Source organism: Solanum dulcamara, chromosome 4 (genome assembly GCF_947179165.1).
Source record: "Solanum dulcamara chromosome 4, daSolDulc1.2, whole genome shotgun sequence".
Classification (NCBI taxonomy): Eukaryota; Viridiplantae; Streptophyta; class Magnoliopsida; order Solanales; family Solanaceae; genus Solanum; species Solanum dulcamara.
This window is the reverse complement of record NC_077240.1, coordinates 4,520,260-4,539,032: the sequence shown is the minus strand read 5'-3', so window position 1 is coordinate 4,539,032 and position 18,773 is coordinate 4,520,260. Positions and strand designations below refer to the sequence as shown.

General features: G+C 33.5%; 1 protein-coding gene across 1 annotated transcript; it reads right to left on the bottom strand.

Moving 5' to 3' along the window:
- Positions 1 to 4,077: 4,077 nt before the first annotated feature.
- Positions 4,078 to 16,196, bottom strand: LOC129885629 (QWRF motif-containing protein 2-like). The gene is made up of 6 exons (XM_055959979.1): positions 14,312 to 16,196; positions 12,325 to 12,444; positions 9,949 to 10,065; positions 9,754 to 9,843; positions 4,662 to 4,769; positions 4,078 to 4,572 (listed from the first exon to the last, which is right to left on the bottom strand). Exons 1-6 carry the CDS (start codon positions 15,734 to 15,736, stop codon positions 4,513 to 4,515), a joined length of 1,920 nt encoding a protein of 639 aa, XP_055815954.1. The 5' UTR covers positions 15,737 to 16,196; the 3' UTR covers positions 4,078 to 4,512.
- Between the last annotated feature and the right edge of the window lie 2,577 nt (positions 16,197 to 18,773).

Sequence of the window (18,773 nt, the reverse complement as noted above, 5' to 3'; positions counted from 1 at the left end):
TATGTATTACTGTTTGATATAATTTTTTAGTTAAACATTCTATTTGATATTATGTTATGTATAACCAATTAATATATAGAAAAGCATGGTACTAGCAATTAAAGAGGTTTTAATGCATGTATACACTTGTTAAAAAAATACAATTATCCCTGAAAATCTTTTGTAGATACTTTCCACCGTATTTATGAATGGTAATATTATAAATAAATAATTATTTTTTAAATTATATAATGTATGTTATTTTTAATACATCAAATCAAACATCAAATAAGAAATAAATACAACATGCATAATCAATACAAGCATATGTAAAGTATCATTAATAATATCGAAAACTATATGTTGCGGGAAATAAGTAGTCCTGCATACCATGTGCCTAATATTGGTGAGGTCATTCACCTGATAAATGAATCTCACATGACAACCATTTTAACTTCAATCAATATCATAAAAAAGATTCTGAATATTATTATTAGTAGTAGTTATAATGTCCCTCAAGCCTTTTTGTTTTTGCAAACTGAAATATTTTAGGTTTACTACATGACAGAAATGATGATCTCAATGAGTCAGACAGAAAAGAAAGAAGGTCCTAAAAGGTGAGTTAAATGAATAAAGTAGTAGTTGAAGAAGTCGGTATACATATTTAATCCACAAACATTTATTCTGGCTTTTGAGTTGTGAAAGAGCCATATATTAAACATGCATTACTCCCAACTTCCAAGTTTGGGGTAACCAATAAAAAAATATAAAAACAAACTTAGTGGGGGATGACGGGGAGTAACAATTGCCGGTGGTGAAGAGGGTCCTACGTACAATTTGCATTATCTGTTCATCACTTTATCCAATTGCTGGATTAATTAATTCTTTTATTAATATGATTTCTGACACCTAAGTAAACTCTTTACTTATATTTAAGTTTTGTCGCGGCTTGTTTGAAAAGTCACCTTCATAATTGAATTTGATGTAATTGAATATAATTATGTTGTCTAATTTTTTTGCTTAGTCAAATAATTACTTAATTAGCATATAATTAGATGTAATTAATAGGGTGTAATTACATTCTTCAATTCATAAGGGATTTATTATATAGTGTAATTACAAGTTGATTACTTTTGAATTTTTTTCTTTTATTTTAATTTTAATTTTTTTATTTCTAATATTTTAAATTTATTTTTATTTTTATTATTCTAATTTTTTTTAAATATATTTAATTTTATAATATTTATTTTTTATTTCTTTCTTATTCTCAACTTTTACTTCATGTGATTTCATGCAATTTTTCATATTATCTTTTTTATTTATTTATTCTATGTTTATTTTTTTCATTAGCATGATTTTATTAATATTCTAATTTTTAAATAAAAGTTGAATTCGCTTTTGAATAAAGTTATAAACTTACGTTTTTTTCTTTTAAATTATATTTATGTACGTCATGTTGAAATTTGACATAAGAGTATTATGTTAAATTTTTATTTTGAATTTAGAACTTATGTTATATTTTTAGTTTCATTTCTTTTAGTAGTATTGACTTGATATTTCATATTACAAGTCATTTATTTTTTAATTAAATTTGATAGATTATCTTTTTGTCAATTCTTTTAATAACTTTACTATGATATTATATTTATAATATTTAATATTTTTATCAAACATGCATTTCATGATGTTCGTATAAATCTTGTATTTTTAGTTTTATAATTAATTTAATTAAAATATATTAATTTGGAAAATATAAATTGATTTTTTATAATATTAGTTAAGAACATATGTTTACTAATTAATATATTTTCAAAAGACAATATATATCTTAAATATTTAATTTAATATTATTTATAAATACTCTTATTTATCTAATATAATTTTTTAATTTTAGATAATTAACTTTTATTTTTAAAATTCAGTATAATCTTGTAATTACACTTGTGCAACCAAACAACACACTTGTAATTACATTGTAATTATATTGTGATAAACAGGTCAGTATAATTACTAGGTTGTGTAATTATTAGTCTGATAATTACTATCCTAGTAATGACATCAATTTCAATTACCAGATAGCTTTCCAAATAGATCCTATATATAAGGTGCCAAATGAACTGGTTAAATTATATTTGAGCGGCTTAAAAACATATCAAATTAATAAATATGTGGTCATGTGGAGTGATAAGTTACCTAATGTTTTGTTGGATCAACTTGGACGATAAATAATGACTATAACGAAAAATGCCCTCAAAATCAATTTTGGATTGTCTTTTCCAAATATCATGATTATATCTCTTTCTATATCTTATAAGTTTCTTAAAGGTTAATTTGAACTACAAATGCGACCAAAAATTTCATATGGACTAACTTGGATTATGCACAAACTGATATATCCGCCCATAATATTAACTTAAATCTTGCCTGCCCACATTTAAGCCGCTTATATTTTTGTCGACCCTAATTCCATATATAATGAAGTTACAGTGATGAAGGTAGAAATTTTATCAAAGATGTTCAAAATTTTAATTAGTATATATTTTTTAAAAAAATAATTTGATTTATCTACGTAATATTATTTTTAATTATGCACAATATAATTTTTTAATTAAGACTATTCGAGTAGCACCCTCGAGTCAATGTAGCTACAAGATAAATGATTTTAAAATTGAGGAGGGATATAATTGAAGCCAAGCATGCATATTTACTTTCAAACTTTGCAATTTAGGTTTAGCCCCCTACCTAAATAGCTTTACAAAAAAGAGGTATAAAAAGAAATATGTTAAAGTAGGGTCCACAATCCACAAACTAAATAGAAAAAGAAGGATCCACAATCCACAATTTAATTTAAAAAATAAAATAGATATAAAAATGGAAACACAAAAAAAAAAGTTGAAAATGCAGCGACACACAGCAGTTGGATGATGGCATCATCATCATCATTTGAAGAGCACCAACCAAATTTAAGAAGCATAATTTGTAGTCTATATCTAATGTCACATTGGCTAATAATCCTTTAACTTTACACAAAAGGCTTGGAAGATAAACCCCACCACCACTTCTAAGATATTCCTTCCTATTTTATACTAGTGCGGATGACATATTTTTCTTTTTAGTCTATTCAGAAAAAAAGGCAATTCCCTTCCTCGATTGGTCCAAAATTCTCTATGAGCTTGATCTTGTAGTGGATCAGTATATTATGTATAATATTTAGAAACTTATATCAGTTAAAGTAGCACACAAATTTGAAACGGGAGAGTATTATTTTTGTTGGTGTAGGGGGATTGTTGGGGTATCACCACACACACAACCTACCAATAAACTTGTAGAAACGTACTTCATGAATTCGTATATAACATGAGAGGGTTTTCTTTCATCTCCTATATGGACCACGCCTTAATTTGGACCATTTGAATATAGTGAGGTCCACAAAATCGATGGCTAGATTTTGAGGACCACCTTAATATTTAACCATGTAGTTTAGAGCCGAAGGCCCAAAAAGCTCAGGACAGAAATATTCTTTAACAGAAACTTATTGGATGAATAGTTTTTTTGAGAAAATTAAGAGGCGCACAAGATTGTTGACTTTTTATTTTTTATGTTTTAGTTATTCCATAACAATGTTGTTCATTTGTTGTATCAAGGCAAGTCAGAAACAACTTTCTATATTGTCGCTTTTTGTTTAACCATTTGTTTTGAGTAGAAATTTAAATTAAATAAATTCCATCAACGGCGATTAGTTTTATTGATCTAAACTTTCCTCTTGTCCACCTCGATAAAAGTGGTTGCGGTTCCGATGTTTGACCTCGGAATCAAACAACCTTGAAACTGTCCGCAGCTCTTGCTTTCAGATGTTTAAGGCTACAAAATAACAAGACTGACAATGTGAACTAATTAAAGTGAGTGTTAATGGTCATACACCTTAAGATTAAACTAACTACTTCTGGTCACTTATGAATTTGTGTGAAATTAAATAGGATGCTAGTGCGGGTTGACTATTTGAGACGATTGTTGATGTAAGTACTATAAATGTTTCTTCAAATTCTTTACCCAGTAACAACATGTATCAAAGTAATGTAACTCGAGACTGGAAACAAATAAGTAGAAATACTCAACTGCATCATTGTGAATTGTCAAGTAACAATCAAATTCTTCTAAAATCATATAGGCACTCTGAAACAAAAAGAGAAATAAAAACACCAGGAAGTTGCACCAACTACTGAATCATTGTCTAGTTAGAATTTTACATATATATACACGAGTTCTTTTTTCTCTTCTTCCTTGACAAACAGTGGAAAAAGAAAAGAACGAAAGATTAGAACATGTATACAACTAATTAGTGAGAAAGAAATCACTTCCGAAATCATCTTCTGATAGAGAAGAATACATTGAGATTAGGGCGAACAGACGTGTTGCAAAAAAATGCCTAACAAGAACCAGGACTAGTCATCGTTCTCTTGCTCTGGCCACCGTTACTATAGGGTGTTAGCATTAAAAATTGGTCAAAATAAGATCAGTTCTACACCTGTCATGTCAGGTTGTTGATCTGCGGTTATGTTGTATTACGTGTGTTCTCAAACTACAGTCTTTAACCTGTTCCACAAAATTATAAATGTTAAAATCATAATCTGAGTAACGCGGAAAAGGACTACATAGCAGAACAAATGAAAGGGCTGCATTACCTGCATTGTTGCTATCATCGACAAGAAATCTTTGCACTGTTCAAGAGAAGCCTGTTCTTTGCCACTTACCTTGGCAAGTTCACTTACCAAAGAATTTAATTCCTCCACCTGAAAAAAGAAGAACCTTTTTTAGGCATGAGTCATATGTATTTGTCTACTGCGGCATATTATTACTGAGATGCAGCAACAACAGTTCAGTTTTAAGGAGGAATTGCGGTGCTATTGGTACCACAAGATACATGTCAGGAACAGTTACTAGTCACTTTCACAAATCAAAGTAAGAATATTAACACACGAATCTCTAACCAGATGCTTCTACAACAGGTATTTTTCATCACTGTTTGCAGTCTTAAATAGGTATTGGTCCTTAGGTCATCTATTTCCATCATACAATAAGAAGTGCTGTATTGCAACTACAACTTCATCATGTCATTCCATCATGAAAACACAAGCAGGTTATATAATGAATCCCGAAGGATAATAATTTCATCAAAGGGAAATTCCGTGCACTAAACACCCGCTATAAGGGGTCTGGGGAAGGATGGACTACATTGGAACACTATTTCGCACTGTCTAACACTCCATATGAGAAAGTAAAAGTTGTTTGCCCACAACTCTGGACAATCCTTAAATGAACACCAGAACCACTTACTAGTTTATTCATCTTTCAAAAGACGCCAATGTAATATTACTGCTGGGACAGAAGTTAAAATAGACAATAGTCTAATAGTCAATTTGACAGTGCTACAGACACACACAATGTTCATAGATAGCCACCAGTATTAAAGGAACCCTAAGAGTGGGTACCCAACTGAAGAATTATACTAGACATTGTAGTTAATAAAGGTGGCAAAGAGATAAACTTTCAACAGATAGGTCTAAATGAGACACAAAGGCATTTGCTGGTGGAATGCTAGTTAACAGGACACGCGGAATTTCCTGAAATGCTTCCTTTAGAAGACTAATTCATTATGAGGAATTCACCGAAGGACTTTTTTTTAAAAAAAAAATTCTTTACAAGGTAAACTGCCAAGTCCATTTTCATCAAGCAATACATAGCCTAGGACAGTGGAGGAGCCTGAGTTAGATTGTTCCTCGGTGAGATCCTTTGTCTAGATGATAGGATAGGAGAGGAGAGGAAACTAGGCGGAGGACATTGTAATTCTCTCTATTGTACTATTTACAGTGCCCTCTAGGTGCTGATACTTAATAAAATTACCTACCTTTATTAAAAAGAAAAAAAAAGAAAAAAGAGGAGGAATCCATGTGAAATACTTGGAAGACTGAAATAGAAAAGGTAACTTTATTATGTGGTCAAATGGAATATTTTACAGTGCAAAACTTGAGGGATTAATTGCACATCGGTGAGTTGGACACGTGTGTGCAAGAAAAGTGGTGAGACCCCTCACTTCTTCATTGCGAGTATGCAGATGGGTTATGGAATTTGGTGTACTCACCTTATAAAATAATGGAATTTGGTGTACTGCATGTTTAACATTTCATGGCTGCTTTAAAACAGTTGCCGAAGCCATTGTTACTAGGACCACGCACCAAATTAGAGAGAAAGTTCTGTGAATAGAACCTTTATGAACCTTCTAGGGGACTGGAGAGAAACAGAAATTAAGTTTCAAGGGTTGAGAAGCCAGGGTAAAAATCAAGACTGCCTACTTTTCTACTTGTATTTCTGGTGCATTTTTGTAAAGATATATGTTAGATTTTTCTGAAGCTTGATACTAGGCACTTTTATCTATTTAACTTTTGGCACCTACTTGTGTCTATTAATGAGATGATTCTTGACTTATCAAAATAATTATAAAAAAAATGTATATGCATCCAGGTGACAGGACTGGCCAAGCCTAACTAGCTGAGCATTGAGGCATACTTGTTGCCATTTGTTGCTTATCTGGGTAACAGGATTGGACAACATTAGATTTAAGCAATTGTCCCATTTCTGCAAAAATTAAGCTGAGGTCCCAGATTCCTTACCACTCAAACTAGCAGCTTTCAACAGACAGAAAAGTATATATAATAACTCCTAAAAATTCCCTCATATGGCACCAATGAGATCCAAAGCTTTCAAATGCTTAAAGACATAAGTAAAATAACCCTACAGCTAACAGCTTAATTTTTTTGATGAGGTAGTTCACACTATCCAATATGTTTTATTGGTGTTGCTTGGATACAATCAAGAAGAATTGATGCACGTGAAAACTAGAAACTTGGAATAGACTTATTCTGGAAGACACACATTAGGCGCAATCTGGAATTTGGCAACCGTGTGTCACCGCGAATCTCAGCTCTTATTATACGCTAACAACTGACTGTATGGCGTCGTTCCGTAAGACATTGAGTAAACTCATCCCTCTATATATTTCAAAGGGAACGAGTCGACTCAGCTGCTGATGGTCTGCTTTCAAACATTCATAGGTTAAAATGCACTAAACTTCCTAACTTTTGCTATTAATTGAGTAAATCTTTTGGTCTAGGCTTCAGTGAAGAACTGGAAATCCAAGTCTAACGATTGTGTAATCAAGTGGAAGTCTCCAGGTTGTAATTTAATCAGCAGAGCAAAAAAACAAGAAACTTGGCAAGTAGTATCTAAACAGATTAAGGTGAGGTTCTCAGATTAGTGCTGACCCATTATCCACTGAATTTAGAACCCGTCTGCCACAGGCCCTCAGGGAATTCTACATTATCAAAAGAAAAAAAAAACAGGTGAGGTTCTCAGATTTTTTTTTTCCATAACCCTCCAAATCCTTTGTTCATGTATTTGTCTATTCCATCATATATTCTGCTTTTTTTTTTAACAGAGGCATCATGAAACTAAATTCCATCATATATTCTGCTTGATATTCCAGTTAACCCTTCCCCCCATACATAACTCCATTTTTATGTCTCAATTTTGCTGCTGTTTACTAATGGAAATCCATCCCTACATGTCGGCTCCTACAGAGCAGAAAAAACTAATAAGGAGGTGACCAAAGTAAAAGCTTTAGGCTCTATGAATAATAACAGCTAATTCATTTTCCTGTATAGAGATCTGTGGAGCTGCCAGGATAGTATAATGTGCGACTTCAGCAAGGCATCAATGTGTGAATCAAATTATGCTCCCTCTAAATGGTGATGTTAGTTACATCTATGGTTTTCAATCTATACGTCTTCAGGTAGACATGAAAGTGAGCATAACAAGGAAAGAAAGTTTCAGGGATCAATATAACCATTGAACATGAATCTGGTACAAACAGATCAGGCTCATAGGCTTGATCGGATAAATTTTACATTATGGGAAAAGCTTATCTCATGAGCTTTTCCATTCAAGGTTAATCCAGATTTGAAATGATCTGCAGTCCAAGGAGACCTCAGTGCCATAGCATCACATAGTCTATGGCAAGACATTCATTTATTGGCCACTTGAATAGAAAGGAAAAATATTTTGCTACAGCATTAGAATCTGTGCTGCAGCAGAAGATACACATGTCCGGAACTTCACTGTTTCTCTAATTTATGTTGGTTACAGATTCTCACTCAACGATTTTTCTTTTCTAGTTCAACCAGTAAAACTGCAAATTGCATTCATTTGTCATACATTGATATGGATGACAGGGTATTCGAAATAACCTAACGTTTCTGCTAAGTGACAGAAAGGTGATATCTCTTCCAAATTGTTTTTTCACTTCTCATTTTATGTGTATCTCTGCAACAGAGTTCCCTCAGACTACAAAAAAAATCATTTCAATCAAAACGATGAAATTGGATCAGAGAATGAGAGTGCTTTCAATCCCTTACTTTTCCCCTTTGACACAATTGCAGACTATGCTTTGATTCATCAGTAAGCACTGAGTCTAACAGATCAAATCCAACAAATCTGCCTATAATTTTTACCACCGTATATTGCATTCCATAGTTCTGGAAACAAAGGGGTTTAGCATGAGAGACTTCTTTTCGTTTAATTTTTCCTCGTCTTTTCTAATTGCTTTTTCTTATCACTGCACTCCTTTCAAGGTTCTGCAATTGGTCTTCTATGGAAGTTGATCTTCTTCCCTTTTTTTCCCCAACATTTTTCCTCTATGAAGTTAATACTCCGAAGATTTTTAAGGGGTTCCAGATTTCAAGTAATAAAATACTTTAACCAAGCTCCTTGTTATTGTTTTTCTTAAATAATTGTGGGGTCTAGGCCAGCTTGCACACACCTCGACTAATTCCACAGGGGAGCCTGCTACCTCCCACTAGCACAAATATTGTGTAACTATGTCCACCAAGGCTTACCCAGATGAAAAAAAGATCACCTAGTATTTTTGCCTCCACTGGGATTTGAACCTAAGAGCCCATGGTTTCAAGCCACTTCATTGACCACTAGGTCACGCCCTTGGATTCCCTTGTAATTATTTAGAAGTTCTTATGGAATTCTCAGCTTAACGTATTGCTTTGACTGCAGCAGTTTTAAGAGTATGCCTGTTCCTATAATATTAAGTCAAAAGAAATATGACCGTACCAGCGAAACCTGACAAATTATCTTTTTAAGAGTGTCTTTTATTAAATTAGATACTGGTGTTGTATTGAACAAGTACCTAGGGAGTACTGCAAAAGAACAACAAAAAGATTACATACTAAATTCAATACACCCCCGCAATTTGTTCCATCACAAAAAGATTAATTCTGTAAGCACCTATATTTTACAAAAGATATATGATGTTTTTCTCCATTAAGGCATCTCTCTTATTTTGAAATACGCTGAGATGAAAAGATAAATGTGCTTCTATCACTTGGTTTTTTTAATAACTTGAGATTAGAAAGTGATAACAGATTTAAAGAGGAACTGTGCTATCCAATTAGTTGATACATAGGAACAATCTTTTTTTGGGGTGACAAGAAATTCCCAAAGGCCTGTGACACAGAAAAACAATTTTATTGCTATTGAATATGAAATTCAACACCAGTTGTGATCTACTTGATAGACAATTTTTTATCATGCTTTTATATACCTAACAAATTTATCGAACACAAAAGAGAATTTAGGAAAATGACTACGCATTAACTGAATTCACGGAAACAGTCGGCATTAACAGAAAGATGACTAGATTAGTGAGGTTACCTTGCCCAAAATGCAACCGACCGAGGTTGCCATTGCCTGCATCACACCATGTGCTGAACTAATAGCATCCTTCAAGTTTTGTATGTTAATCTGTTAATATTAACACATAGAAAAATTACATGTGGCCTCTTTGTGATTCAGTGAAGAACAGAAATAAATCTAAAAGCAAAATATATGTGTCGCACAACTACATACATTAGCTCCTCCAACAACCGGCAGACGGAGAGTGCTAGCTTTCAAGGCTTCAATTGCTCCAAGAAGTGAGATGGAGTGTTCTTTATCAAATGAAGCCCAAACTTCTAAGGACATCATCTACATATGAAAAGAATCAACTTAGCTCAGCAATGCTCATATCATGCCTACAGTTATTCTCTTTCTGGTAACTACAACAAGGCCACATCAATTATATCAACTTGAAGACACTTTCTCAGGGCTTCATTTGCAGTTAATATTAAAAACTATCAGATTTCTGATCTGGACTTGGTTTGCAGATAAATTGGCTCTACTTTGGCTGAAATGACTGACGAGGATGGACCATATATGAAAAATAAAAGATAGTATTTGTGCAGAAAATGTAAACTAAGTGAGGAAACCAGATGCAATTTTATTTGCAAATAATAGTCATAAATTAAGTAGTTTAGGGCCTTTTTCATATAATGAAGGTAAAAACTGACATCTAATTTCTTTGCAAAAACTCGGAGCAACAAGACAAACACAGAAAACTTCTGGTGAAACAAGTCATAGACTACTTATATGGTAATCTTACTACAGCAAGTCATAGACTACTTCTAGTGAAATGGTATCCTGTGGAATAGTAGAAGTGTGTGCAAGCTGTCCCGGACACCACCGTCATTTTAAAAAGGGGAAAAAATTAAATATAACAAAAGAATATTTTAAAATTAACTTATAAAGCACATGAAGTTGCATAGTTACATGTAGAAGCAACGCTTTGACAGTGAGCTTTCCAACATTATGAATATGGCACAAACTTATCTTAACTGAGTAATACAGGGTTATGATAATGCCACAAACTTGAGAGCATATAGCAAGTAACTTTCATGCTGACTATTAAAGTAAAGAAATTAAAACAATTGATAAATGGGTTAGATAGGGTAAGTTGTAACTTCTGCCAATTTTTCATCCATTTACCTATGTTTCCTCACCTGCTCACTCAATAAGCAAGGCATGTATTCCTAAAGTAAATTTATTCTCGAAAAGAAACTTCCCATCTCACTCTTCAGTACTTTCTCAATATTCTACTATGAAAAGTTCATCCGACACCCAATAAAATGGTCTCAAATTCTACTGGAATTTTAGTTTTATCTCAAGAGTTGGAGTTACTTCTATTTCAGTACAATAAAATTTCATCTATTTTCAACTATTTTCTTAACCATTGTACCCACATAAATTTCAACTTGTATTGGCATGGTGGAAGTATCAATTCATTCCATTCATCAATTTTTTAATTCGACTTTATGCTATCAAAAAAAACTTTCGGAAACAACCTCTCTATCTCCATGAGGTAGTGGTAAGGTCTGCGTACATCCTACCTCCCCAGACCCCACTTGTGGGATTTCAATAGGTATGTTGTTGTTGTTGTTGCTATCAAAAAAAATGTCTGAGTGAGCTTGTGGAGTCCAAATTTCAGTAGAAAAACAGTCGAAAAATTTCAAGTGTAAAAGGTTGTTACTTGCCGGGATCTTACAACTTTTAGTGAATCTTGCTTCTTTATACTTGGATTATACCAAGTTAATTTGTTCCAAACTCCATTCATAACTAAGGAACCAGGTACCACATAGAATGGAATGGAGGAGCAGCTAAAGTGACTACTGAAAAATGTGAAGAAGCCCAGAACACATTGTGATCTTTTGAATGTTACACCTAGTGTCAGGTAGGAAGGAGGAGAGAAATCTTCCATCCCTATCCAAATAGAGCTGACATGAGTGAAATAATCAACAAGATTCGTGATAAAAATGGTGAGGCAAGTGTCAAATAGGTCGACAGTGTCAGTCATATTCAGATGCCCCAGTTAGTATTTGCTGGGAATTATAAGATTCATGATTGACACGCCAAAGAGAGGATCACCAAGGAATATGGATAGTTTAGATAATAAAAAAATATTAAAAGAAGCTGCCTTGGATTTCAACGATGTTCAGGGTCAAGCATGATGGAACAGAAAAATATGCAATGGTCGTTTGAATACAATCTAATATTGAGGAAATCTGAAAATATGAAGGACCTGAACTGATTCCACTTGTACATTACAATTTTAGTCATGATTCATGGATGACGCAGTTGAGGGCTTTATTTCATATGCCAAAGAGGTAGATCAAGCAACACCATAATTCAATAATAACCAGCAGAGGAAAGAGGCAATTATGATGCTTAAGAAGCAAAGCAAATACCCTAAAAGTTGGCTGCAGCAGGTTGGTTGATTTTACCATGTAGGGAATATCTTTTCAACAGACTATATCAAAATAAGGATGGAAACCAGCAGATCATTTCACCCAAAATCCAGCAAAATTTATAATATTGAAAATGTACTAGGAGAATAAAGGGCTGAGACCATACCTGTCCCTTTAAAATGGAAGCTAGCTTCAGTTTTTGCCTCAGCAACTGTAGCCTGTGTCTCTTCTTAGTGACTGTATCACGTAGGTCTGAGATTGTTATCCATGCATTCCACAGAGTTTTCTGCAAAAAGCTCAATATGTTAGTGGTTAAAATGGATTACAATTTTGCTTATGAATCAGCAGAAACTTAATAAAGGAACTAAGATAATGCCTTCAAAAGGAAGGTAGTAAAGTGGACCAGATTAATAGAACACTCCATTTGTTCTTTTGTAGCAGCCTACATACAGTCATTCAGTACCTAATGCGCTGATAAATACGGTGTGAACATCTAAAAAGAAATTAGCTAGAAGAACATTTTGTATGGTCGAACTGCAAAATTCAATATCCTTTTTTTAGAAAAGTTGCCTACTGCAATAAATAATTACTAGGTTGACAAAAACAATGACCTAAGAGATTAGCAGAAACTCCAATATGTGGAACACTAGCATAGACCTTTTAAAAACACAGAAATAGAAAGTAAACTTCTCAATTGCAAATTTCTTACTTGGTATGTGTGAATCTCAAACATGAGCTGGTAAAACTATAAGCAAAAGAGTTGTCATAACAAGTTTGAAACTTCTGCTGCTTGAATTGTAGAAAGTATTTCTATTAACAAGAACTCATTCCATTTTCCCTAGTAGAGGTGAGATCTCTGATAATGAGTCATTTTAATATCCAAATACAATGGTTAAGTATAATTATCCAAAGTTGATCAACCTTATAGCCACCTAGTTGATTGAAGCTATTTTCATGACAACTTGAACAAAGTGAATGGGATCCGATCAAAGCTTTCTAAGAAAGAAGAAGTGCAGAACCATCAAGTTGATCAACGTTAACAGATAGAATTTCACTGGGAAAAAAAAGAGTTTCACTAAATTTTACATATCTGAATTAGCAAGTGAGAAGAACAACGGCCAAATAGATGAACTTATAGCTTTAGTTAAAAACTTCCCTTGCAACATATCTTATCCACAAACTAAAATTGAAGGTTAATTCATATAAGACCAGGAAGCAAGAGAGTTCCTTACTAGGCTATTGGCATAGCCATGCTCCTAGCAAGATGAACTTATTTGTTTGGACAGCAGACGCAATCTTAACAGTTGATAATTATATAAGGAACAAAAGAACAAATATCAGCTGGTAGTTTTTGAGCAAAGAAGCTAATGAATATATTAATATTTTGCTCATTCTCTGTAAAGATAGCCAACCAACCATTGGAATTTCTCGTTGCAACGTTTTGGTGAACCAGACAATGCCTAGGACTGCTATTGAGACTCTTCGATACTGGAGGGGACAGAAAAGAAGAACAGGGGAGTAGAGCCTGGAATGTAATCCCAGAAGCTGTTATGCAGATTATATGGAGAGAACAAAACCGAAGGAAATTCAAGGAATAGATAAAATGTTTGATCAGATTTTAAAATTGCACCATTTTCATTATTTTTGGAGTTTACAAGATATCCCCACTTGTATAGAAAACTAGTTGGATTCTGTAGATAGGACCGCTAATATCTAACGTTCTATGCAATTCAACCTGAGCTTTCTTTGTCCCTAGATGTCATCCGTTACCTACCAAAGAAAAGCTCCTGTAAGAGGAATAATTTGAAGTGACTAGTTCACATAGTTCTTCTGCAAATATGAAAGAATCTGAGCTCCCCTTACTCTTATTTCTCACAGCACGCAAAGTCAGAGGAAAGCAGTCAGATACTGAGGTGAGCATATATGGCAAATCAATTAATCAACTACAACTCAACTCCTAACCAGTTGGAGTCCGCTTTATGAATCCTCTATATATTCTGCACTATTCAGGCCTATTTGATTCCAATAATGGCAAGTAATTTGTCTATTAAGGCAGATTAGGGTACACATTTGGATAGCAAACACACGACATAGATGAGAAATGCAATTCAAGTTAAGAGATTCAAATTTTCAAGTTAAAAATACAGCTTTACCTCTGCACTGTGTTTCTGCACAAGCAAAGTTGCTTCAGTCGTGGCGTTTACAAAGCGCCACTGTAAGTGTCGATTGTAAAGAAGCCGCAGCAAGTGTGCATCAACAATTCGATTTTCCCCTACCTTCCCCCTCCGAACATCAACGGCAAAACTAAGAACTGACGGGGTCTCAACGAAGTTACTATTAATGGTGCTAACCACATTTCTGACACGAGATGGACTAGGCATTCCTCTGGAAGGAGATGATCCTATGAGCTTACTAGGAGATGCAGACCGAATGCCACCACGAATAGGCGATGACATTGCTCGCGGAGACGATATTGGGACATCACTAGGGTACTTTCTCAACTTTGGTTGCGCAAGCAGTTTGGACCCTGGACTTGTCGATAGAGGTGAACCTGGATCCTGCAACCTCCGCAACCTACTGTTTGTTTCTTGCCAAAACCTAGCAGAAACAACAATCCCACGAGGCACACTGCGTATACGGGAACTACCACCACTCTCCTGCACTCCTGTACTACCAGAAGAAACACTATCCGTGTCAGATGCAGTAAGATCAGATGGCAGAGATGAATCATTATTTGCTGAATTTACATCCTGAACTTGTTCAACAGCCTTCATAGGCTCTGCATTTCCTAAATCAAGACTCAACCTGCCATCAATTGAAGCCCTCCTTTCATCAATCATAGATTGCTGAAGTGTCCTAATTACATTCCCAGATCCAATAAACTTGTGTCTGTCCCCATTACTACAATCTAAACTCCTCGCCAGCGGATTCCCCTGGCGAGACCTCCCCGGCCAACGGTGCTGATCAACAGGCTTAGAATTCTCCAACTGATCTGCCCCATCAGCTTTCCCTCTAAGGGGAGTAGTAGTCCTCCTCCTCTCAGGGGTACCCTTCCTTAAACTACTCAAATTGGGAGAAGGTGGAGCCGCTTTAGTCTTACTTACTGGAAGTGAAAAGGTTTCCCCTTGAAATGATACAGATAAACTCCTAGTAGATGTCACCAGCAACTTTGTTGCTGCAGAAACTTCAGCTACATTGCTTACTTTTGAATCAAGATCAGCTGTAAGGGGCCTGGAAACTGAGGACCGCCTCCGGTCCACTGAAACAGATCTTTTGGGAGCTGAAGCCGGAGTATTTGACAAAAGGGTAGAGTTTCTTGAAACCAAAGGAGACGGAAATCTTCTACTAGAAGAAGAATTTGAAGATAGTGAAGAAGAATTTGAAGAAGAAGTTGAAGGAGAAGGAGACATATACCGAGATTGAACAGTTCTTGATTTGGGTCTTTTTGGGTTAGCAACTCCATTGTTGTCTTTCTCAGAAGGCAGTAATGGGGGTCTTCTTGAAGGCTCATCTTGTGATGAGGTTTTGGGGTTTTGTCGGCCAGTTGAAACTGCTCCAGAAACAGCAGCAACCATCATCACACTTACTTTCTCTCTTTCTCTCTCTCACTCCAAAATGGGAATTCAGCTCTCACATTGTATTTTCAAAACAATATACACTTAACCATTAGCTCTTTCCGTTTCTCCTGCAAGAAAGATTCAAGATTCAAGAAATCCCACCATAACTCAAAACCCCATTATGAGTTTCTGATAAAGTCCACATTTTTTTAAATCAAGATTGAACAGCTAAAAAGGCACAAATTAAAGGAAAAAGATGACGAAACGGAAAAAGTAGCCAGTAGTTTTCCGGTGAGAGTGAAGAGGCGGAAGAGGTGAAGGGAAAAGGGTCAGATTTGGGGGTACAGAAAATTGGTACATCTTTTTGCTATGGCTGATTTTGGGGTTTTGTGAATCTTTGGAAAGACGTTACGCTAAGCAAATCACAAATTTTATGTTACAATTATTTCTTAATGATATTTAATTTTGCTTCCTTTCCACTACAGTATAATTATGTAATTTAGTAATTAGAAAATGATTATTTCACTTATTATTTGCATCAAGTAAAACAATCACTTTTCTTTATTTTTGTCTATTGCGAGTGGAGTTCGTAGGTATTGATGGAGGTGTCCCAACTCCATATAAAAGTTGATTTAAAAAGAAGAAAAAAAACATATTAAAAGCTCCCATACTTGAAATGCAAGTAATTACTTTATTTTTTATTTATTTTTTTGCTTTTCTAAAATTTTATCCTTTCCCTCAATAACGAATATGACATGTCAAAAGAAAAATAATGCTATAATAACTCTAACTCAATAGGCAACATCATGGATGCTCATTTAATTTTTAATTTATTTTAAATTTATAATAATGCCTCAGTATTTAAAAAGTGGAGAAAAAACATCAAAAATTCTAAATTCGATCTTAAATAATGCAAATAGACCACCACATATTTAGAGACAAAATATCATACGAGTATATCACATCAACAATTTGTTTAAAAATATATTCATGTGGTTACCACTTAAAAGAAATTGTTCAATCGAATTTTACTTTATTGTTTTAAAAAATGGGGTATAAAAATGGATCTTTTTATTTTGTTTAACCAAGGTTGTTTGCATATTATATGAAGTGAGTTGTTGAGAAATGGCCTACTTTTTTTTTTAGCATTCTTTTATTTTGTTTCTAAATATAAACATAATTGAGTTATATTTCAATATAAAAAAATACTACTATAACTCTATTAGGATAAACTGAAAAATTGCTCAACATTGGACTAATAGTTTACTAGACCATAACCATTCAACTCTTTCAAAACTCTAGTTGTTCATCTTTCTTTATACATCTAAATAGCCTTATATACAAAATTTGCGTCATTGGTATGTATTTTTATTTTATTTTTGGCCGGGGGCATGGAAATTATATTTTTTTGCTACATGACAAACTAAACTATTTCAACTTATATTTCAAATAAGAATGTCCTATTACCCTTTTGTTAAGACAAGTGTCAAATAAATTTTTAAAAAAGGGAAAAAAAAAGAAAATTAAAAAATCTTTATACTTCCCAGTTCCCTCAGCTATACGAGACTATGAAGTTAAATTACATATGGCTCCATAATATAGAAATTTGGACAATTCAAAATAGTTGAAAACTTAATGCCCTAGTAGATTCCATTTGTTCCTAGGGGTCATGCTAATCTTGGTCATATTCTTTTTTAAAAAAATTAATTAACTACCTATAATTTTGTTGGGCAGCAAAGCTATTTATATAAGTTAACTAACATAAAACAAATTTCATAGTTTGACTATTAAAGTAGGCCCTTAAACAAGAACTGCTTAAGAATCTAGCTAATAGTAATAAGAGACAACAAGCCAAGGAATCTTTAATTTGTCCCACAATTATATTGACTGTTCTTATTCTTGGATTTATATAAGGATTCATTAAAGAAAACCAAAAAATACTAAAATGGGGTTTTAGAGTTTTATTATTGTACAAAGTCAATGTATAGATTATTTACCTAATCCGATTAAATTGACCTACAACAATAAATAATTCTTTGTTGTAAGTCTGATACGCACAATAAAAATGTATATATCTTAAATTTGGGTTTTTAATATTTTGGTACATAAGACAGAATGACATCGATGGACGCAATTCATAGGCTTTAAATTTATGTGTCTTATTTGCATGTGAGCATTGCTAATTCTAGTGAAGTTACAACACTGTAGATAGTAATATGAATTACATAGTATATAGTTTGTGTATATCAGAAATAAATGTATGCCAACTTTTTAAGTTGTGTGTCAATTGTGTCTGTCTAAAGTTGTTCATGTGGATCAAATGTCTTTTTCACTAAAACATTCCCTTCTCTTCTCTCTCTATATATATGATCCATCTAAGTTTCCTCCTTTATGAATTGAATTATATCTCTACAACAATACTTTTATTCATGTATTCTTGTATATATAATCTTCAAGTATACATCAAGTTTCACGTACATATGTACATTAAATGGTCCAATTAACACCGTTTAAAAAGAATACAAGTAGTATATATTATTTTGTTATGTTATATGCAATAAACCTCAAAAGCATCATAGTCATATAGAGTACTCAAACTCACCTAAAAACAAATTGTAACAATATATCGACCCCACTCATTACACAAGAATGATGAAATTCGAGTTCTCATTACGGATTCAGCAGAATTCAGTAATTTCAGATAAAATCATGTATCTATGTTAAGAAATCTACTTAACTTTTATTCATAATATATACAGTAAACTGTCTTTTTTAGAATTCAAAATCTATAAACTCAAAATATTGAGTTGTTGTTATTGACTTACATAAAATTTAGTTTTGCCAATTGATATTCAGTAATATATTCCAAACTTGAGATAGTTTACCTGATGATTGGAAAGGATGAAGAAGATAAGTACTCAAATGTAGTACGGAATGTGAACTTGAAAAGACATCCTTGCCTTGTAACCTTTGCAAACAAAAAAGATATGCTTCAAAATGTTGTGTTTTTTCTTTTGAGTAAATATAAATGGAAAAGTTTTCAAGTATTGCTAGCTAC

What these genes read in the sequence shown, in the direction of transcription:
- LOC129885629 (XM_055959979.1), bottom strand. Translation starts at nt 15,736, where the DNA reads ATGATGGTTGCTGCTGTTTCTGGAGCAGTTTCAACTGGCCGACAAAAC. An exon ending in TGCAGAAACACAGTGCAGAG is followed by an intron (nt 12,445 to 14,311) that starts GTAAAGCTGTAT and finishes AGCTTTTTGCAG; the next exon opens with AAAACTCTGTGGAATGCATG. An exon ending in CTTCCATTTTAAAGGGACAG is followed by an intron (nt 10,066 to 12,324) that starts GTATGGTCTCAG and finishes TTTCATATGTAG; the next exon opens with ATGATGTCCTTAGAAGTTTG.